Genomic DNA, 22,672 nt, shown 5'->3' with positions numbered 1-22,672 from the left:
CACAGCACGGAAATCAAGATCTTCCTTGCTTTGCTTTCTAATCCCCGAATTCAGGCAGATTTTCAAAAGTTCAACTCCACGAAAGCTGAGTTATTCTCCTGGAGTCTTGAGACTGCCTGCAGGAAGAGTGGCCACTCATGCAGCTAAAAAGCTTAAAAACCTTCCGCAGAGCGTCCACACCCTCCCTCACATCCAGGGCACCCCCTCCATCGCCCGGCCCACGTGACTGCCCCACTCGGGTCCTATGTTATAATCTTCCACTGTGTGTGGGCTGACTTCCAGACCCCCCTTGACCCCCACTGCTGCCCCGCACCACAGTTGTGCACGGACGCTAAGACCTTCTCCTGCCTGGGTCTCACGGTAGACTTTGGAAGCAGAGGGAGGCGGGACGGGTGTCAGTCTCTTGGCACGGAAAGGAGGAGCGTGCTGCTGGAGGGGACACGGTTAAGGGACGGGCATGGCTCACAAGGGGATAAGCTTATGTGGAAAGGGGTCCACTGTTGCCAGCAGCACCCTCCCTGGTGCCAGGCTTCCTCCGCCCCTGACGCTGACCTGCCGCCTCTTTCTTCACTAAGGCAGGCTCTGCAGCCTTTAAATGACCTGGGACAGGTCTGCCGGGGAGGGGCTCAGTGGCAGACAGGCCCGGATCGTGGGCCTTTACGTGCCCCTGAGTGTATGGACCCTGCTGGGAATGATGAGGTCAGGGTGAAGGGGGTTTGATATTTTTGTTACGCTGCAGTGATATTTACTGGGCCAGTCATTTAATTAACTGCCGTGGCAACAGCCAGAGTCACACAGCTTGTTCCCAATGCAGGGAGCAGCTGGGGAAGCAGGATGCAGTTTCCATTGAAGAGCAATGACATTTTTCAGTGATCCCTGCCCGGTCATGGACTCAGTGACATTTCCTGCTAATCCGTGGGTTTCTGTGCTTTGGGGTTTCATCTGTGGGGAACAGTATTGACTTATTTGCAAAAAGCCACGCTCACACGCCACAGTCATTCCAGAGTCGTGTGGTAGGTGGGTTTTCCACCCCCACTTTTTTAAGATGGATTTTGTTCCCGCCTAAGAAACAGAAATGTGCGCTCTCACAGTTGTGGAGGCCAGAGCCCCCTGTATTTTTTCCAGTTCTGCAGCCTTTTAGGGCTGGTTCAGACCAAGAGTTGCTCCCAGTCGTGGAGGTGAGGGGCTCACGGTGGCCCGGCATGGCTTTTGCACCCTGTCGGCCCCAAAGTGCTGACTTCGAAAAGTGAGGCACCACAGAGGAGGGGATGCTCTGGTTCCCAAAAGCTCCCCAGCAGGCCTCTCTGTAGTGATGAAGGAACAGAGGAACCCTGAGGAGGCCTCTGGGGATGGCGCTCAAACACTTTCCTGCCTGGGGCTCAGACCTCAACAGGGTCTTGCTGCTGCCGGCCCCACATCCCCAGCCCCTGAGGCCCCCGTGATGGCTCTGCGGTGTCTGGACGGGCAGCTCTTTTCCCACGATGGAGGCTGCCCCTCGGGAAGGCTCCCGCCTGCAGAAGTGGGGACACAGCTGACACAGAGGGGCATAACTGTCCCACAGATTGCCTAAGAGCACAGTCCGCATAGGACTTCTCACCTTCTCTGGGCGAGGCTCCTCTGAGGGTCTGCTGAAAGCATCTCCCTGAACGTGTGCATAGCGCGAATCTGCGTGGTCAGGCCCGAATGCCCGCCCCTGGGCCTCCCAAGGGCATCACCAGCCTCACAGCAGGGGCCACCTCCCCCGCCTGCCCGTGAAGACACTTTCAGTGAGCGACACATCCCAGGGGAAAAATTGAGGCCCTGACTGAGGTCGAAGGGAGGGGTGGGTGGTGCATCCACTGGCGGTGAGGGAGGGAAGACTGGGGAGAAGATGTCTTCCTCCCCCAGCCCAAGAGCCGGGGATGGAGGAAGCTGACAGGAGGCAGGAGGCGCCTCCCATGGGTGCACGGGGAGGAGGCTGGGGAGAACCAGAGGGCCCCCCACATCCTGAACACACCCCACTCCCGCTGTGCCTCAAAGAGCATGGCCTTTAAGCAGATTTTCAAAAAGTGGCATTAGCCTCCCCACATCGGGCCAGGGAAGGTGACTGCCAGGGAAAAGCTCTCTGCCTAGACGTTAGGAAGCGAGAGCATGCAGCAAGGTGCCAGGAGCTGGGACTGGGGCCTGGGGAGGGGCGGAGCGGGTGGCGCATGAATCCCCTTCCTTTGTTTCCGTCAGGACAGCTCTGCTCCCATCTGCTCGACAGGGTGCTTTGGTTGGGGCTTTTGGCCAGAGCTCAAGTGAGCAGGCCGACCTGCAACATGAATGCCCACCCAAGGCTGTAGCCACCGGGGCTCCCTCTTCAGTAAGGCACACTGGGAAGTTTATGATTAGGACACTCCGCCACTGCCAAGCCCCTGATGGTGTCATCCCAAGGAGGCCGGAGGGTCAGCCCTGTCGCTAGTGGGCTAGGGATGAACAGAGGTGGTCACCGGGCTCCCCACATAAAGGGAACCTCTCTGGGCTGAGCAAACCGCAGCTTTCCTCGCCTCGCCCGGCTGTGGCACCCACCAACTTCCCCTAATGCTTTGGGAACCTGCTTCATAGCCAGCACGAGCCACCTCTCGGGGTGGCCAGGACTGTGCTTCTCTTTGCCGTCTGCGGCAGCACTGACTACTCTAAATAGCCCTCCTACAGACCTAAGGTTGGACAGGGTGGGAGTGGGGTGCTTAGAGGCCCCCCATTCTGGGACCACAGGATTCAGAGAAACAACATCTGTTACACCCAGCGTCACCGGCCTGAGGGGAGGAGGGCAGAAGTCAAGCTGCCCTCCCCCTTGTTCCCTCCTGCAGAGCAGCGCACCCTTCTGCCTCCGCTGGCCCAGCATGGCTCTCGTTCCCAGTGTCCCAGCTGGGTGAAAGCAGGTCCTCTGTGTACCGGTGGTGGCGGAAGGGCATAGTCTACCACCTGGGCCAGGTGCAGTGTGCACTTGGGTGATGCTGTAAACAGTGGTGGTGGGGTATGTGTGTGCAGGAGCTAAGGATGAAGGGAGAGGCCAGGACTGCCCTGGACGGAGAGAACTCCTTCCCTATACTGCCCACTGACCTGCTTGGAGGCAGGGGGATGGCTCCCTTGAGCCCCAGAAGCCTAGCCAGTGTTAGAATCCACCCTTGGCTGGCTGCGCCAGGGTTGTGACTGAGTTACACAAGTTAGTGTCTCCAGGAGGCTCCAGTGCAGAACCCAGAGCAGGGAGGAAGCAGCCTGAGCACGTTTGTTCCAGCACAGCCCCTTCTGTATCTGCACAGCCACAGTGGGGCCTGTGGGTGAGGCCCAGAACTCACTGCTCCCCACCAGGTGCCCCTGGGCACAGAGAGCCAGAGCAATTCTCCGACCCTAGAGGTCCTCACCCCGCCTTGACTCTCCAGCCGGGGAACGTGCATGCAAGTGAGCGGCTCAGTTAGTGTATGTCGGCTGGCTATGTGGCAGGGCAGGGTATGCATGTGCACCTGCACTGTGCCCAACCCGCCCCCAGTCCAGCAGCGTCCACTGAGAACTCACTTGAAGTTTTCGGGGTACTCCGAGATGGCCATGTTGATGACGTCCAGGGCGTGCTGGTAGTGCTTCTGGGCTGAGAAGAGGAGAGCCAGCAGGTGGAGAGAATTGGCATCATCCCTGCACAACTTCAGGGCCTCCTGCAGCTGCTCCATGGCGCTGGAGATCTGCCAGAGAAAACCGCCAGTTCAGTGGCCTTCCCCCAAGACCCACACCCCACTTCAGGACTTTGGTGCCAGGCGCCATCAAAGGGACACGAGACTCAAGTGAGACCCAGGGTACTGGGAGAGGGGCTGGTGCTCTGGTGAGAACACATGCCCCCAAGTCACATGGCAAGAGGGATCTGCTGCCCCAAGCCAGGCCCAGGAAGCCTCCCCTGTCCTCACCGGTTAGTGGAGAGGCGCAGGTGTGCGGTGCAGCGCAGAAGATCTGGTAGCTGCTGGGAAGCACCGGGCCACTAGCTACAGACCCAGAGGTGGCCAGGCCCTCTTCTCTGAGCTGGCCCATATACTGACAGGGGCCAACAAATCAATGTGCCTCCTCCTCAGAGGTTCACAGTGGCAAGAGCCACTCTGGGGTCAAATAGGGACGTGGATTCCAGCTCTGCCAGGTTCCAGCTGGTGCCCTAGGGCCAGGACTTCACCCCTCTGAGCTGCAGTTCTTACGCTGTGAAATGAGAATAGCCATACCCATTATAGTGGCGGAGGGGACATGGGCAAATGCTCTGCAGAGTACCACACACATTTGAAATGCGTTTCCTTCTTCAAGCCCTCAACGCCTGGCAGTTAATGACCAGGTAGGATTCTTCCTTCTAGTCCTGAGAGACATGTTGTCTCATGCTCTCATGTCTGCCCTTTGCATCAACTTCTGTGACTGTCCACATCCTCCCAGGAGCCTCGTGAAAGACTTGCTTCTTATCAAACCTCAGACACTACAGCCCACCCCACCACGCTCCCTGAGGGGGCCATGGTGCAGGCTGGCTGGGGCCGTGGGTCCCGGTGGGCCTGGTCCCTGCCTGGTCTCCACGTGGCCTCTGCACAGGCCATGGGCAGTGCCAGGCCCTGAGTCTTCCCATGGGGACCTCCCTTTGTGGAAAGGTCAAGGAAAGGAAAGGCAGCTGCTGCTACCCCAGTGATTCTGCAGGGTGGACCCATCGTCCTGGGCTGGGCAACCCAATCCATAGCCTGCACTGCCTGGGCAGCTATACATGCTTGGGGCAGAATGGGCCAGTGGGCCCGAGACCCAGGCAGGCCAGGTTCCCGCTTACAGTCCATTCACACATCCTTGGTCCCCTGATGCTACCAAGATCTGGGGTCCCCAAGAAAACTGGGTGCCAGGTTCCACTGGCCTGGCCCAGCCATCTCTCTGAGACAACAGATGTCATTCATCACAGGTAGCTGAATAATTAAAGATATTAAAAAATGCATCACAAAAGGTTTATCATGAATTTGGCAAGAAAAGCACTGGTTCTTTCACAGAGGGCTGAAAATAAAGTGGTCTCAGGTGTCCTGCTCTCCATGCTCCCGAAGCACCAGGGTGGACTGATGCTCCTGGAGAGAGTGGCAGCAAGGTGCCAAGGGCCTCACCCAGGGCCTGGACGTCAGGAGCCGTGGGCACAGTGGATGAGGGGCTGGGACAGTCAGCGGTAAGCAGCCTGGACATGGAGGAGGGGAGAGTGAGCTGGGGGCAGGGGTGGGCTGCTAGAGAGAAATGGCTGAGAAAGAAAGGCCCAGAGAGGGGGACAGATAACTCAGAAGTAGGGTAATGACAAGTGACAATTCAGGCCGTGGCAGACAGGGGCATGGGGACATGATAGGGAAGGGTCCCAGCAATGGTGGTCAGGGTGCAGTGAGGGGGAAAGCCAGGCCGCTGCAGGGTTGAGGGGAAGGTGAAGCAAACAGTGACCTGACGAGTAGCGGCAAGCCAGGTGGAGATGAGACCAGAGACTCGGACCAGTGAAACCAACCCCCAGGGCAGAGGACAAGGCCCCAAGTGCCACATCTCCAAACAGGACACTCAGAGCCACTTGGAGTTTCTTAACTGAGGTAGATGGGCTCTGGGTTGGATGTCTGGGTTGAGGGCTGGCCTGGCCAGTGCCCTGTGACCAGGCTCAGGAGAACCTGAGGTCCTCAGGTATAACATGGGGCTGAGGGCCTCCTCACCAGATGCAGGGCTCACCCAGGTCAGTGGGGTGGGTGCAACAGCACCCACATCAGCCAGCGCCGTTCGTCACCTGACCACGAGCAGGTGGGGCTCTGCTAGCTTCTCTCCAACAATGTGGAGTCCCAGTGTGTCCTTGCAGGTGCAGGTGAGGACTGTGCGGCAGGAGTCAAGCCTTGCCTGCTGTCCCCAAGCAGTCCGGAGTCCGTGCTCACTAGGCCAAGCCACCGAGAGGTCCTGCTTCTGAGGCACAGAGCACTGAGGACCCAGGACCTGGGTCAGTGACTTAAGGGCCTGGGACAAGCTCTGACTCTCTTCTGAAAGAAAGCCTGCTGGGCGGGCGACTGTCTGGTCTCATTCTCGGGACCAATGTGGGGAAGGGAGCCGGGCCAGCCTAGAGAGCCTCAGGCAGTGGTGGTGGTCCCCGTGGGGTGAAAGTGGTCAGTGGGCAGAAGCCCCCCCCATCAGGCCCCAGAGGCCATGACTGACGGTGGTATCCAGAGTGTCAGGGAAATGCACTTGGTTACCCCGATCCATGGAGAAAGCTCGGTGTAGGTGAGGACACCAACAAACGCTTATTGTGACCTCTTGTCAACCTCTCATGAGTATGACATGTTCTAAGGGGAAGGAAGGCAGAGAATTATCTGCCCACCATGTGCTTGCCACAGGCTCAGGGGCTGTACCACATTGCCCGATTTAGTCCTACTGAGTCGTCTGGGGAGGAGTTTGAAGGTGCTCACGTAACAGGTAAGGAAATAGAGGCTCACAGAGGTCAGCTCACTTGCAAAGGGTCACACAGCTGGTAAAAGCAGTGGTGCCAGAGACCTGGGGGTTAGAAACTGTTAGGACTCACCTGTCGGACCAGGGCCAGCTGCAGGGAGACATAGAGGATGACCTGGGGGTCGCCAGGCGCCAGCTGTTGGGCTCTGTATGGAGAAAGGGAGCAGCTGGTCAGTCGCCAGGGGCTGAGCGACCAGTGTGTGACAGGAGCCTCCCGCACACCAGCATGCTGTGGGGCAAATTGCTGGGGATTCTGCCTGGCCCCGCTTAGAACAGGGACCAGTTGGGAGGTTATGGCTTGGGCACAAAGCCACCAGCGGGAGCAGTAGGTTCCTAGAGGGCTGGCTCTGGCTGGGGTGGGAGGGGCAAGGGTTTCCCGGGAGGAGGAGGATTGGGGAAGCCTGTCACCTCTGGGCAGCTGTTGGCCCTGGCTGTGGCCCTGCTATGGCCTTGTGCAGAGTCTGGAGCTGCCCTCTCCACCACGGGACAGAAGGGAACACCTTCCTGAGGGTGGAGGGGCTGGGAATGGCTTCTCTGGGCAAGAAGCCTCAGGAGTGAAGAGGTGGCAGGGGACGGAAGGAAACGCTCCCCTGTCCCAGGTGCCCAGGACGGGACTGTCCGACCTCCCTGGGCTCGGGAACTGCCTGCCTCAGAAGGGAGTCAGATGTGCTATGTGTCCCGAGGAGGCCGGCACAAGGAGTCTGGGGCAGGCCCTGCCCGGCAGCTTCCACACAGGTGCTAGGGGATGAAGGTGTGGGGGACAAGACACGCAGGGCTGAGGAAGGAGTGGGGAGTGATGTTGGGGACAGGGCTTAGGCCTGTGGCGGAGACAGGGCTCGGCCAGCATGGGTTCGAGGGCGGGAGGGACGATGCCGGGGGAGGGGCTGTTCTGCCTCCGCCTCCCCCCCTGCCTTCTGGACCCTGGGTGGCCAGCAAACCTCCTGGGGGGACTATGGGTGGAGGGTCCTCACAGCCCCTGAATTTTTGAGCTCCTGCTATAGGTAAGGCACTGTGCAAGGTGCTTTTCCTAATTTACATCAGGTATTTATCACAACACTAATGGGTTATTATTCCCATTTTAGAGCCATGACTCAGGAGGGCTGGGGCTGAGCCTGGGGTGGGGATGGTCCACCGGTGTTGAAAGACTCAACCCCCCGGCCCCTCAACCCCAAAGGCCTGCCCCGCTTTGTGTGTGAGCTCTCAGAGCCTCTGCTGCCTGGTCAATAACATGGGGACGGAGACCTTTGCCACGTCACACCAGAGGGTCCTCTGTGCACTGACCACCTGTGCCTCAGCGCCGTTCGGGCCCCTCACCTCTCCAGCGTCTGCAGTGCTTTCCGGTGCAGCTCATCCTGCTTGCTTTTCAGTGTGGCTGCAGGAGACAGGGTGGGGACAGCCGTGAGGGGTGCTGAGGGGTGCCGGCCCAGCCCTGCCTCACTGCAGGCCACACGGGCTCTGCATGAAGAGACCCCATCAGGCCCTGTTGGCAAATGCTGGCGCTCAAGCAGCTCCAAACTGATGCCACCCCGTGGTCCGGTTACGGAGCGAAGGTGCGAGGAGTCCACCTGGCCCCAGCCTCCCAGCAGGGCTCCCACACACCGGGCCCGCCCTTCCCCTCCACCGTGGTTTTCACCACCTAGGCCAACAAATTTTAAGTGTAAAGTTCAATGGCAGTGAGTCCATGCACAATGCTGTGTAACCATCACCGCCATCCACCTCCAGAACTCTCATTACCCCCAACAGAAAGTCCACACTCACTGAACGCTAACTCCCCTCTCCCCTCTGGATTTCTGCTCCTCGCCCCCCACCCCCACTCCAGTAACCTCTGTTGTACTTTCAGAGGCTGATGCCTATACCATGTGTAGTCTAGGGGGGCTGTTAGCCCCTTCCCCTCAAGCTCTAGGGAGACAGAAGTATGTGGCTGCCTGACCCGTGGGGGCCACACAGCTGCGCTGGCAGGACTGGGGAGAGAGTGCTGGGCTCTGGGTAGCAGGAATGAAGCACAAGCATTTATTAGACACCTGCTGGGTACCCAGCTCTACACCACACATAGAGGATTCCAAAGACTCCAGAAGATCACAGCAGTGCTGAGGTTAAAGGTGAACCAGAATGAGGTGGAATTTGGGGTCAAGGCTGGTGGCCCGTTACAGCTGCTGGCACCTCTGGAGTCCCAGGGGCAGGGGCGGCAGAGGCTCTGCCAGGAGCTGGGCTGGGCCTTGAAGGGCGGGAAGAACTGGTGGACGAAGAAGGCGTCCCTGAGAGAGGTGAAGTCTGGGCAAGAGTGGAACTGGGACTGAGATGTGTGTGCACCTACCCAGGAGGAGCCCGGGAGGATCCCAGGGGGTATGTTGGTAGGTGGACTTGATAGAACAAGAGGCCTGGGGGGCTAGGGTCACCCCAAGCAGAAGTCGAGGTGGCACTCACCATCGGTGGCCTGAAGACTGTAGGTGAGACCCAGCGCCAGGTAGCCCTTGGAGAGAAACTCCCCAGCTTCCTCCCCAAGGTTGATCACCATCCTGGCAAAGCACTCGGCCTCCTCCAGCTGTGAAGAGGAGAGGCACAGTTCACTGGAAGGGCTTCACTGGCCTCAGCATGCGGCCCACTCACAGCCCAGCCTGGTCACTCGGGACTGCAGGTCCCCCTGTGTGCGCAGCACAGCCAGAGAAGCCAGGCAGCGTGTCTGAGGCCACGCAGCCAGAGTGGAAGGATCACAGCTGTTACCTCTACCTGTGACTCCCAGGACCCTTTCACCCACCCAGGGGCCTGCACTCTCAGCTGCAGGGCACTATGTCTCTCACAGGAAGCGTCCCTCGCCCCAGGGACCGCCGCCTCCCATCACTTGCCCTGCTGAGAACAAGGACCCAGGACCAGGCCAGTCCGTGCCAGCTCCTTTCCTCGTCTGGCCTCTGTAGGTCCCTGGATCTGTCCCTGCTCAGCAGAAGGAAGCCAGGGGCGGGGGGGACAGGCAGGGGTCTGAGACTGGCCTGGGGGACACTACCCACCCTGCAGAGTGGTCAGGCTGCCTGTCCTCTGCCTGTGAGCTCACTCCCTGACACAGGGAACTCAACTTCTTCGGGGGGGAAAAGGCCGGGGGCTGTTTTTGTCCTATTCCAGTTGGAAAGGGACCAATTGGCACGGGTTGCATGTGCTCATATAATCATATATGACATGTGACACAAAGACAGGGGCATCCACAAGGCATGCCTCCTGAGACCTCTGGGTGACCCCGGCAGCCAGGCCAGTCAGGGAGGCAGGGGACAGCTGGGGGCCTCAGCCGTGCCCACTCACAGCCCACAGGCCTCTAAGAAATGCCCTCGCCCCTGCCCACCTCACCCCCCCCATGCCCAGGAATGTTAACTGCCTACATGCTTGGCGTGGCAGTGTACCCAAGTCTGTGTCACCAAGAACAAAGAAGGGGGCTTACCAAATCGGTGCCAAAGCCCACTGCCACACACAAGGCCCCCTGTGGGGTGTCTTCCCCCAGGAGAGGCCCACGAAGTCAACCAACCAGGGAGCAGAGTTGCACCTAAAGTGGCTTCCAGCCAACCTAGTGTGCCCTGGCCCACTCGTGTTCCTGCCTAGGCCCAGCCCCACTCCTTTGAGAGAGGAGCAGCTCCGTGCATCTTGTGGTCTGACCACTGGTCACAGCTGGGGGTAGAGGGGACAGTGGACTCTCTCTCCCTGGAGCATGCAGTTGAGATGCTGAGACAGAGCCCGGCAGCATGAAAAAGTGAGTTCAGCTAAGTCCACCATCTGGGCGTAGCTGTGTGAGCTGCCTGCAGGAAGAAGGCTGATGGAGCCAAGAACCCAGTCAGTGAACAGAGAGGAAAACCAAAGTCCAATGGAGCCTGAGAGGGGAGCAGACAGCCCAGAGAGAGATAGCTGGGAGGGGCTGAATCCCTCCAGGGCCCAACCACCAGCCGTGACACATGCTGACCAGGGGCAGTGGGCAACCTCCAGGTTGACAGGCTGGTCATTAAAAAAAAATGAGGGAGTCGGGGAGCTGGGCCTCTGACTCCATCAGAGCCGAGGATCTGGGGTTTAAGGGGGAGGCAGTAGCTTAGGAAACCCCACAACTGCCTGCTGCCCACTGCCCAGCCCTGACCGGCTGGGTAGGGCCAAGGCTGGAGATGCTGAGATCTGTCTCGGGAGCACCAGGCCCTGCAGACTAAGGAGGGCTACAGGGGCCCGAGTCAGAGCCAGGCTGGAAGGAAAGCACAGGCCGCTCAATACCAGCTCTGATCCTGGCATGGCACCTGAGAGCCATGGGACCTTCAGCAAATCACTTAGTTTCCGGGCCCCAGAGATCCTCACCTGCACAGCGTGGAGCTGCCCCCCTCACTTTAACTGCTCCGCCCTACAAACCTCCATGGAGACCTCTGGGGCACCAGACTCTGTGCTGGGCCCGGCTGGGGCTGCCCAGTGGCAAGAGGGTAGGATGTCTGGAGAGCTCTCATGGGACCCTATGTGCTGACACAAAGGAGGGCGAGATCCCACAGAACAAGGTGGCTCTTAACTAAGGCTACGAAGCTGGCGTGGGACACGGGAGCTTTCACGGAGGGGCCATCATGTGGCTGGGGGTGTCTAAGGAGGCCTCACAGTGGGGGGTCGGGGGCATAAGGAACCTCAGGAAGGGTGAGTGAGCAAACGGCGCCTTTTCTCCTTCCTCATAACCCATTGCGACGCAACTCATTGCACAGTCTTTGGGTCTCATTATGCCTCATGCAAAAGGAACAGGCTTTTTTATAAACCTCCAAGTACAAGTTATAAAAAGAATCCAGAAACCTACTGCACTCCAAGTGTAAACACTCTTCCCATGCCCTTCTACTCGGCCAACTGCAGCTTCTACCTCCTGCAACCCACGTAGAGAGGGTGCTGGGCAGAAGGCCCAGTGGTGACTGGAAAGCAGGGAAAAGTTACCGCCCAGTTTAAGCACATCACGTTCTAGATTAATAGAGCTCACCATCCTTGAGCTTTAAAAATTGAAAACGTACATCCTTGCCTTGTCCAACTTGTGGTCCACTCTGACTCCTAGGCCAGCAGCCTTCCGTCACCACTACTCGCCAGCCCGAAGTCCACGTGTTTAAAATAATCACTAAGCATGGTGTTTGTCTCAAATCAAACTCACGAGGCTTCAGCGCACCGGTTTCCTACATGGTGAACACTATTTTGATTTCCATTACCAGAAACAAAGCAGCTTTTCACATGTGGAGCCAACTCAGTGATTATAAAGAAAAGAAATAAAATCAGGTGTATTAAGTATGATAATATACAATGGTAAACAACCCCCACATGCATATGCATTTTAAATATAAAATGTGTTAAAACAAAATATATATATATTTAAAGAAAACATACATATATATACACATACAGAAAAAGAGAGTGCACAATTCCCCTTCATCTAAGACAAGAGTTGGGATTCCTACCGCCCTCGAGAACGTGGCTTTTCCGCCTTTGTCCTGAAGACTATATCATCCAACCTAAGTCCAGAGTCAGCTCCACACCCAGGAACAGCTCTCCATGCTCTTGGGCCAGACTTGCTGGGCTCCAATCCCAGTGTGGCTATCCACTGTGTGACCTTGGGCAGGTCCCTCTTCTGTGAATTGGGGATAATGCTTGTCTGCTTCATAGGGCTTCTCAGATGACAATGGTGAATGCTCAGAGCAATGTCTGAATAAGTATAAACTGTCATTATGAGTTGTAATTTTATACCTATAATTAGTTCAATCTTCCAGGATTTTTAGTCTCAACCTGATAGATGTACAAGTGCCATCTGACCAGATCCCTCCCCTGTACTACATAATCTCAGCGACAAATCAAGAAGTGACATCAAAGACCTTCCTGAATCCAGAGAGGGAACATGACTGCTTGCCTTTGTCTCTGCCTGACCCTTAGTCACCAGAGAGAAGCGACTGCATGAGGGCAGGCTGGGTCCCTACAGCCCTAGGCGGTCCACTGTGCCAGGCTGCCCAAACCCCGACCCCCAACCCCTGACCGGTGGTCCAGGACACACACACACACACACACACACACACACACACACACACACACTACTGACCCCCTGTCCCAGCACTCACCCCCACTGTGGGGCACACGTGGATATTTTCTATCCTCTTCTCTAACAGTCTATTTCCATTTTCTAAACAGTTCTATTTCACAACCCGCCAATGGGTGTCAACCTGGGTTGAGCTGCCCGGTGCTGGCTCAGCATCTGTCCATCTACACCCACCCTAGCCGTATCTTTCTCCTACCCAGGACCTCATTGGTCCTTTCCAATCTCCAGACGTTTCCTCCTGTGGCTTTAGAAGCAACTGCGTGTAACTCTGTGGCTGTGGTTCCTGCTTCTGCAAGACCCGCTCAGGCCACAGCACTGGGCCCTGCACACTCATCAAAATACTTGTAGGATGAGGGGTCCTCAAAAATGTTATTAGTCATTCCCTTCCCCATGATACACTGTTTTTAATGTCTCCTTTGCCTATGGCAGCTGTGTAACTTTGCACAAAACCCAGGTGGAGGTCCCCGGCCTCCCTTGCAATTCTAGAGGGAGTTGTTGCTCACCTGACCTTTCCTGACATGGTGGCCACCTGGTGGGACCGCTGTTTCACAGTTGAAGGTTCTAACGCACAGGGAGCTTAGGGGACCCACCCAAGGTCACCTGGCTAGCAAGTGGCAGAACTGCCGTTCAACCCAGGTCTCCTGATCTACGTCTGGCTCTGTCTGAGCTGCCCGAATCACGGCTGTCCTCTGTGGTTCTCCCTTTTTCTTCTCTCTGACCCTCTGGGGAAAGATGCACTGGAGGTTGTCATGCTTTTTGCTTCCCGTAAGTAGAAAAAGTGACTTTACAAGTTCCTGCATCTCTCTAGGTGTCCTAACTTGGTCCCCACCTAAGACTGGCTTTGGCTGCGCTCACTGCCCACCGGCAGGCTGCCTCCCTCCTCCGGCTGTGGGCCGGAGAGGTCGTCCCTGGGGATCTCCACCCTCCTCCTCCCTTCCTGGGAACTGGAGAGCAGTCGCTTCGGAGCCTGCAGAGCTTGTTTAAAGAGCACCTCCAGTTTCTCCTTAGGCCCGTCCCACAGGGCCCGGGACCTGGTGTTATCTGCTCCACCGAAAATGCACTTTTATTCTCCAGGAGGAGCAGGCACTCTTCCTAATCCCCACATGCTCATGGCGGCAGAGCTGCCGTTCTTCCTTCCCTGCCTCATCAACAGGTCGTCCCTCTCCCTGGCTCTGCCCACCCCTGAATCTGAAAAATGAAGGCAAAGACACAAAAGCACATCCCTTGCGGGAGCCTGCTCTTTGGAAGAGGCTGTCGCAGGGACAGCGGCCGTTTACCTGGCACCTGCAACATGCTAAGTAGGGACACTCCTCAGTCGGTGTTTCCAGGTTACAGGTGAGGCACAGCGAGGGTGAAGCACTCCCCTAAAGTCACACAGCACTGAGTGGGCAGGCAAGGGATTTGAACCCCATCCTTTCTGCCTCCAAAGCCTGCACCCTTTCTACCACCCACACAGTCCTGTCAGGCAAAGAGGCCCAGAGACAGTACCACCAAGGAGGAGCACGGCCTGCCTCTGTTTCACAACCTCTCCTTCTCTTTCTGTACTTGGCACAGCACACGTGCGCTAGCCCACCTCTGTCCTCCTAGAAGAGAGTCAACACTTCAAATTACAGGGATTCTAAATAACTGCGTTTGAAGGGATATTAAAAAATATTTACATCTCCCTCTTCTTCTCCCCCCCCCCCAAGTAGCTGGCTGGAAACCTTGGCAGGATGCTGGCCATGCCAAAGCAGGCCACACATGACTGTCACCCAGGGGAGCTTTAGGCTAAGCCTCCCACCTTGTCCCACAGCTGCCCCAGCTGCTCCTACCCCACTACAAATGCCCTATCAACCAGCATGTAACTATCCCTCTGCCACCCCCCTCCCTAACCACCTCCAGGCCCAGAGCCAGCCTGGGATGTCCCACACTGGCTCTGGCATACGGACAGGACGTGGGGACAGCAGGTGCTCCGCCTCTGGGCACACAGCCACCCAGTCCGGTTTTATCCAGCACAACCCGTTTTTCAGATGTCCCAGTTTCAGCCTCCCTTCCTGCAGCCTGGGCCAAGCTGCCCACCCCTGGCTTTCTGTCCCCTGCTAACAGAGCTTGGCTGGGCAACGGCTGGGCCTGCCAGGGACTGATGTGAGTCAGCACAGCTACGAAAGCAGGGGACAGAGGTGATGTCGGACACCTTTCAGGATCCACGCCTTGCCCCGAGCACCAGATCCCCTAAGTGTGCTGCAGTCAGACCCACTCTTTCGGCTGGAAGCCTTGATAACAGAGGGTGCGAGGCCGTCTCTCCCTGGCCTCCTTGGAGAACAGGCTGCCCCTGGCTACCAGCAGCCTGCTTTCGGCCCAGCAGCAAGGCGGGTAGCCAGGGAGAACCACTGAATCAGATGCACACCCCCCACACCTGGCCCTCCTGGCCAGCTGGGGTAGGCGTCGTTCTATAAGATATTAGTGAACATCTACTATGTGCAGGGTTCTGTGTGGGGAAGAGGGGCTCAGGGGGCAGGACACGGTGCATGAAGAAGCTCCCTGTCTAATTGGGAAGGCAAGTCCCATATGGGGGAGAACCCGGTGCCCCGTGTCTGTGCTCATCCCAATGAGCACCAGGCATCAAGCCTGGGCTGGGGTTTCAAGAAGGAAGAGAGACAGGCCCTGCCCTCAAGAAATACCAATGATCACCATGTGAGGCGCTAAGTGTCCAAGGCAGGTATAAGCGAGGCTTTAGGGAGCTGCAGAAGTGAGTTTGGGTCAGGGAAGGCTGCCAGGACAGCCCCCAACCCTGCAGGACCCTAGCCTGCACCCGATTTAAACCCAGGCTCCAACCTGCCCCCTAACCCAAATATGCTCTCAGCTGAGGTTAAACAACTCACCCTCCTCCCCGATTCTGATGACAAGTCTGCGTGCTTAAGTTTCCTTTTGGGCTTTTCTATTTATGTTGTCATTGATTACTTTGCTCCTAACTCATCTGATTTCAATTTGGACTGATTTGATCCTAATTTTATTACCATGTAATCTGAATGCACATAATTACTGTAATTATGCTGCTGAGGGAAACAGCTCCTCTACTGCGGGAAGCCCTAAATTTAGGACTTCCTGGCAAGGGCGGCCGTTGGCTGGGCGGACCCACAGACACCTCAGAACTGGCAGCCTTTGGGCGCACAGATGCCCTCCCCCGCCCCACCTCAGCAAGGCGGGTATTTTGGGCTTCATCTCAGTGATGGGGTTGAGGCCCCTCTGGAGCCCTAGGAATACGCAGGACTGTGAGCGAGCGGTTGGCGAGCCCACCCTCGCTGTGTTCTCCAGCTCTACCGCCATCCTCTGCTGCACTGCTCAGCCTGGGTGGCTCCTTTCTGCCAGCACCCACGTGCCACCCACATCCCAAGGCTGCTCTCCCTCTAGGGTGCAAGACGCCAGCAGTCTCCCTGAAAAGACTTGGGGAGCAAGAGGTTTCCCTGCTAATCACGGGCCTGGGGAAAGCGAGCTGTGACAGAAGGGCTCGCTGCCAGCCTGTGTGAATTTTTCCCAGAATTCCGAGCCTTCCTCAGAAGGCTTCTTCCTCCAGGAAGTCTCCCTGACCCATCCAGCTCTCTCCATACTTTGTCATTTATATCACCCTCACATACACAGCAAGATGGACATGTCCCTGTCTCGTGCCCACCTGCTGCCATCTTCCTGCAGGAAGCTGCCAGGACCTGGGCCCTGCTGCCCTGCCCTTGAAGCTCACTTACCCAGTGCAGGGATCCAATGCAGACCTTGGCAGCCATCAGGGGTACGGTGGGGTCCGAGGGCCGCAGCTTCACACACTCCCGTAGCAGCGACACAGCGTAGGCCCACTGCAGAAGAGCAGGCAATGCCATCATGCACAGCCCTAGGTGGCAACCGACCAGGCACCTCCTACACAGTGTGGGAGCTCCAAAATTGCCAGTCCTTGCTCTGCACCCCTTTCCTCCCAAGGGCCAGGAAGAGGGCCCAGGAGGAACCCAGGCAATGTGGGCAGGCAAGTCCCTCCTGGGCCTCCGTTGCCTCATCTGGAGAATGGAGGCTGTGACCCTTGCCCAGAGTGAGATGACAGCAGCTAAGGTGACAACAGGTAGAAGCTCCTTAAAAGGAATTCAGACGTGAACCACATATACATGACAGGCAGAAAGGAGCTCTCGTAAACCTCTGAGTCCAGCGCTCTCAGGTGAACAGATGATGAGATCAGGCCCAAACCACGTGGGGACGTGGAGGCCGGGCCGGTGGTGGGGGGTGGGGTAGAAGTGAAAAGGCTGGCAGACAAGGAGAGAAGGCGCAATGGCAGAGCCAGAGAGGGCCTGCAGCCATGGAGATGGGGTCACACTGGGCCCACCGAGGGTGGCCGAGTGTGGACAGAGGGCCAAGGCAGGGAAAGCATCCAGAGCCAGACAGGGATATAACCAATCACAGCAATGAGAAGAACACCGGCAACACGTATCTAGATTTTACTACGGACCAAACGCAGCTGTAAGTCAGAGGGCCAAACTGGCCCTCCGCCTGCTCCTGTGAGTAAATACTGGAACTCAGCTGTGTCCACTTACATACGTCTTATCTGTGGCTACTTCCATGGTGCTAAGGCAGAGCTGAGTGGTTCCCACAGAAACTGTTTAGCCTGCAAACTCAAACATGTAACTCTCTGACCCTTTAGAGAAAGCCTGCTCACCCCTGTTCTGAGTGCTTTATAAATAATAAAGCATTTGATTTTCACAACTCTCCTATGAGGTAGGGGCTACGTCCCTATTCACAGATGAGATAACAAATGCAGAGAAGTTAAGTAGCTTATTTAAAGCCACAATGCCCACAAGTAGCTGGGGGGGGGGGGTTTGAACAGTCTGGCTCTTAGCTTGTATCCACTGCCCTGTCCTATTTCTGCGGTGCCTACTTGGCCAGAGAGGAGGCCTGTGTGTCCCCCCACCCCTCACACATACTCACTCAAGGCTGGAACCTTTTGAATGAGTCCAGTACTTTTCCATGAAACTCAGCAGTGATCCTCAGTACCCACCACCCCGTGTGTACACTCCCCTTCCCATGTGAGCCCCAGGTAGGCAGGGATATGTGTCTGTGACTACAGTGGTTCCCACGTGCGGGGCCCTGTCGTGGGCTGCTGGGCTGCGTTTCTCACCATAATCAGCTCTCTCCCTCCCTGGCACCTCTAGAGGTGGTGCTGAGGAGCTGGGGACTCACCCGGCCACAGCGCGGTGTGAGGAACCGGCAGGTGCAGACCTGCGACCCTTGCCTCTTAACTACCCATCCTTTTGCCACTAGCTAAGGAAGAAGAGCTTTTCTCAGCCCAGATGTGATAGCTTTCCCTGGGCTCTGGGCTCAGGCTTATTAGGCCAATACCAGATGTCCCAGCCAATAGCCAGCTCTGTGCCCAGCACCGGGCAAGGGTTCGTGGAGTCTCTGTGGGAACGGGGAAGAGGCCCTGGCTCTCGGCTGTCAGGAGAGCTGGGGAGAGCAAATACCACCATCCCCCACTGCTCTCCCAGGAAACATGAGGACCATGCACAAGAGGGTGTTAGCAGATGACACTCTCTGGCAGGCTGGGAGATTGCACAGGGTGCCCTGCGCAGGCTGGAGCAAGGGAGGCTGCAGGAGGTGCTTGAACAAGCGGCCAGGCCATCCGCCTCTTCCGAGACCCTGTCCTGTGAACGCTGCTCCCAGCACTCTCAACACGGCCCCTCTGGCCACAACCCCAGCAAGCTTCAAGGCCCTTCCAAACTTCCTTCGCTGGCCACTGACCTCTGCATCGTTAAAATACAGCATTCTCTAGCCCTGACCCCCCAAATTCACATCTACCCCTACACAGACCACGAACGCTGCTATTTAAGGAGCCATCTGCGGACTCCACAGTCAGAGCAGCCGGCTCTTTTCTTCCTTTTTGTCATGCTGGTTACCTAGCAACACAGCCAATGTGCTTGCTGAGGAGACCAAAAGAAAGAGCAGCCTAAATTGTGCCATGGAACTCATCTTTTCTTCCTGCAGGTTGACGCGCCAGAGGTATTTATATCTGCCCGCCCTCACCTCCTGGAAGACCTTTCGGGCACAATCACAGGTACTGAACCTTAGGATCTTGGAAACAGCAAGGTCTGGCCAACCAGGCCGACCCATCTGGTAGGCAGGGTTCCTGAGGGAGGTGGAGAGTGTGCTTCTGGGAAAATCCCCTGCCGCTTGGAATGCAAGGGTGGGCATAGCCCAAGGTCTCTGGCCTCCTGTGTGAGGAACACATCAATCACCCCACTTCCCATCTTGAGCCCATTCTCACGTGCACCTTGCTGGTATGTGAAGGAGCTAGGCCGGGACACCAGCTCCCTGGATCCCGGGATGCGCCAGACTGTGTCTGGACCCCTTGGTGCCTGGTTCTTCTCAGTAAGGAGGTGGAAGACCCCACCCCTCCCAGGCCAACGTGACACCTTCTCCTGAGCCTGGGGCCTTCCAGGAGCAACTGCAGAAATTAAAGCCAACTCCTGCGTGTGATGCATTCTTCTGAGCAGGGGTCGCCAGCTTTCCTTAGCATCTCACAGGGGCCTGTGACTCACAGAAGGCTATGGACCCCTGTAGCCTGGTCCATGCTCACTATTACAAAACTAGAGGCATTTTCTGTTTCCTGGGGACAGGAAGAAACTGTCACGTGCCACCATGAGCTGGCTGCCCAGCTCCATGTATGCTCTGGCCCCTGCTCCTGCTTCCCCATCTCTTCTGAGCTCTCCCTGAGCCCTGACCAGGTCCTGCTAAGCGTGGAGCCAGGGCACATCATGCCACGGCTTCGTAGGGGAGGGCGAAGAGGTTTGAGACAAGTGCCAGGCGGGACGGGGGCAGAGAAGGCTCCCCCCTTGATTCTCGGCTGTATTTCCCACCTGCCAGGCTACAGCACCTGCTCTCCTTCCCTCTCCCTGCCAGGACCCAGCCTGCACAGCCCCCATGCGTGATGGAGGAGCTGGCAAGCCTAGGAGGGCCCCCCCTGGAGACGGCTGTAGGGCTAGAAATGGCAGGTGGCACAGATGGGCGGGCGGGCAAGGAATTCCCTCAGCCCCATGAAAGGGCCCTGGGTGTTTACAGCTCTTGGAATGATCTGCGAGCTCATGCCATCTTATTTCCTGCCTTCGAAGCATCCTCAGTTCCAAGAGCCCCAGCACCCAGCCCCGGAAAGCTTTTCCGATCATGTCACTACTTAAAATAGAGGCTTATGTAAGTGTGATTCTCATCCGAGGAAAAATGAGGGGTGTTAAAACAGGAATTGGTGGGTGGAGAGCAAATGCAGCCCTTCGACTTGGGATATGGTCAGTTCCAGGTCCACGGGCAGGTCCTTTCCTGACTCCATGCTCGGGGGGCCGGAAGACAGCTACAACCTCAATGAAACAATGTTCCCCTTGCTGGAACCTACTCCGCACACCTGTCTCATGCCGTTGTACCCGTCAGTTCACCTGAGGAACTGCCCCAATGCCCCATCATGAACACATCCTCAGAGAAAAGCACCCCCAGACGCGTACTTGCACATCTGGCACACTCGTAACTCATGTGTGCACACTGGATGCACACGGGGGTCTGTGCGTGCCCTCCCGTGCCCTCACTCTCCTGGAGATGAAAATCGGCTGCTTGACAACATTTCTGAACACCCGCTTGCCTGCCTGCCGTCCCCCACCTCCCCCTCTGGGAGGGACCAGAGGGGAGCAGAGTCTCCTGAGAGTGACGTGCAACCCCCAGCCTTACCTTTCCACAAGCCACCATGGACAGTGCCACTTGGTACCAAAGGTGAAATTCTCCACATGCAAACTTCATGGCCCGCTCCAGGCACTGGGGGCAGGGAGACGTCTGGTCAGCACTTCCCTGCTGGACAGCCCCCCCCAGTCCAGCCCCCTCTTCCAGGGTAATCACTGCTCAAGTCACCACCCTTGGGAGGCTGCAGGAGGCCCGGACTCGGTTCTGGCTAGAAAACTCCAGGGGAAACCTGTCTGTGCACCTGGCATGCTGTGTCAGCCCACACAAGTCTCTCACCCTCTCTGACCCTCGGCTCCCACCTCCATAGCATGTGAATGATCTCACAAGGCAATGGTGAAAAGCGAATGAAACGAGACTTGTGAAAGTACTTTCAAAATGGAGACATCGATGAAAATGTAAGAGCCGACATTTGTTAATATTGCGCATGGCATTGCTCTCGGTGGTTTACATGCTTGAACTCATTCACTCCTCCCGACCACCCTGCGAGGTGGGTCACCTGACTTCTCAGAGGAGGAAGCTGGGGCCTGAATGACTTGCCAGTCCTGGGGCCTGGCAGTGGCAGAGCAGGCCGACTGCAAAGCCGGTGGTTAGGATGCTGCCAAAAAGTAAAGGCTGCTCTTCATTCTGCTGTTTGTTCTCTGCGCCCACGGAGAAAACCTACTGCTCCGCTGGCCTGGCCAGTCCTGGGCAGCCTGCACCAGGGGATGCCTGATGGTACCCGACAGCCCCCAGCAGAACTGCATTGTACTTCATGTTCTAGGGGCTAGAGGCAGAGGCTGCCAGTTTTTGAGGACAGGATCTCCATGTGGCCACGGTCTGGTGAGGCAGGGGACGGGCGCGGGGCACAGGACCAGACACCAGGCACTGGAAGGGCTCAGGGGCCTGGAGTCACGTGCTGGCTCGGCGCGCACTCCCTGCACCTTCTCAGGCAGAAACCAGCTCTTGGGGCCTCGCCTTCCTCGTGGTAAACTTGAGAGAACACCCCTTATCCTTCCACATTAAAGCGGGGGATCACCTTAGAAGGCACCTCGTATGGAGCCTGGTGTGAGCGGGGGCTTGGAGGGTGGCATGGCCCCCCTTTCAGGAGCCCTCCAAAACACACAGAAAGAATCTACTGCTCCGAGGCTCATTCCTGCCACAAGGAGACGAGGGCCCCCAAACCACCTTCATCTCAGCTTACACTGGAAATCTCAACAATGTGTGTATCACGTGCCTTGTGGGCAGGGGCAGAAGAAAAGGGGCAACTCAGTACTCCTAGTCCACCACCCCGAAGAGGCTCCGCCCCCTGGGCACGGCCCACGGGACACGGTCCCAGCAGGGTTTCCCCGCAGGAGGGGGGCATCTGTCTACGCAGCTTAGAACCTGGCCAAGAGAGGCAGCCACAAAACAACAGTATCATGTCTGGGGGAAACTGAGGGATGCATAGTTTTCTTCTTGTGCCTGTACAATGCTATGTGTTACTTTCAACAGAAAAACACATAAGACCATTAGCAAAACCAAAAAACACCCAGCCAGTGAAGGGCAGCTCCCTCGGCCCTGGAGAAGGAACGGTCCCAAGCCTGGCCTCCCCAGATCCGAGCTGCGCCCTGGGTGGGGACAGGGAAGGGACGGTGGAGGAGGACAGCTGGTGGCTCCATCTGGCTCCCACTGTGCTCCACCCAAGTCCCGGCTGGGACGGGCCAGCCGTACCTCAGAGAGCATGACATACTGGCCCCTCCTGCCCAGCGTGATGCTCAGGAGGTCGTAGATGGCCGCGGCGTTCCGCAGGCTCACCGCCCGGTCCTGCTCCTGCTCCGGCACCCGGCTCAGCACCACATCCCGAGTAGCCTGTGGGGGAACATGGGTTTGGGAAGGTGAGGACGGATAATAAATCTGTCCCCACAGGGCCCCTGCCTCCCCAGCCCAGGGACCATCACCATTTTACCACTGACCCAGGCCAAGCAGGTGGCCACCTGCCCAGAAGCAGCCAGCTCCTTTCTCTTCCCCACAGAGGCCCTCTCCAGAGAGAAAGCCCACCCCTCTCAGCCCAGGCTGGGGCGAGGGAGTGAGCGGAAGGCTCGAGCTCGGCTAGGCAATGCTTTCTTCTGCAAAATTTCAAACCTACAGGGAAGTTGCAAGCCTAGAAGCATCACAGTAAACCCAATGGTTAACATTCACCACAATTGCTTTGTTTCTCTCTCTGATATGTAATAACAATCACGATAATAAGTTATAGCGACAGGACCCTTTACCCCTCAACACGAGAGGACATTTTTTTAGAACCACAACAGAGTCAGGGCATGCGACACTGTCATCACTATCGCCCAATACCAGTTCACGTCCAGACTGCCACCCGTCCCACTGATGACCTTTCTAGCCCTTTACTTTTCCTTACTTTAGGATCCAACCCAGGGTCATGCCTTGTACTCGGGCGCCAGG

The 22,672-nt window shown here is 57.1% G+C and overlaps 1 protein-coding gene across 2 annotated transcripts in view; it reads right to left on the bottom strand.

Annotated features, from left to right (window-relative positions):
- The window catches only part of TTC7A (tetratricopeptide repeat domain 7A), a 114,175-nt gene that overhangs the window by 36,492 nt on the left and 55,011 nt on the right, over window positions 1-22,672 (bottom strand). For both annotated transcript variants that reach the window (XM_037161180.2, XM_053667004.1), the window contains 7 exons: window positions 21,944-22,081; window positions 20,246-20,329; window positions 16,249-16,353; window positions 8,896-9,013; window positions 7,786-7,843; window positions 6,545-6,617; window positions 3,538-3,698 (listed from right to left, as the gene is read on the bottom strand). In XM_037161180.2, coding sequence (XP_037017075.2) covers window positions 3,538-3,698; window positions 6,545-6,617; window positions 7,786-7,843; window positions 8,896-9,013; window positions 16,249-16,353; window positions 20,246-20,329; window positions 21,944-22,081 — 737 coding nt within the window. The remainder of the gene's footprint in view (window positions 1-3,537; window positions 3,699-6,544; window positions 6,618-7,785; window positions 7,844-8,895; window positions 9,014-16,248; window positions 16,354-20,245; window positions 20,330-21,943; window positions 22,082-22,672) is intronic.

The sequence above is a fragment of the Artibeus jamaicensis genome, unplaced genomic scaffold, assembly GCF_021234435.1.
Source record: "Artibeus jamaicensis isolate MK-2021 breed Jamaican fruit bat unplaced genomic scaffold, CSHL_Jam_final contig_465, whole genome shotgun sequence".
Classification (NCBI taxonomy): Eukaryota; Metazoa; Chordata; class Mammalia; order Chiroptera; family Phyllostomidae; genus Artibeus; species Artibeus jamaicensis.
Note: the sequence above shows the minus strand (reverse complement) of the source record. Positions and strands in the feature narration are given on the sequence as shown.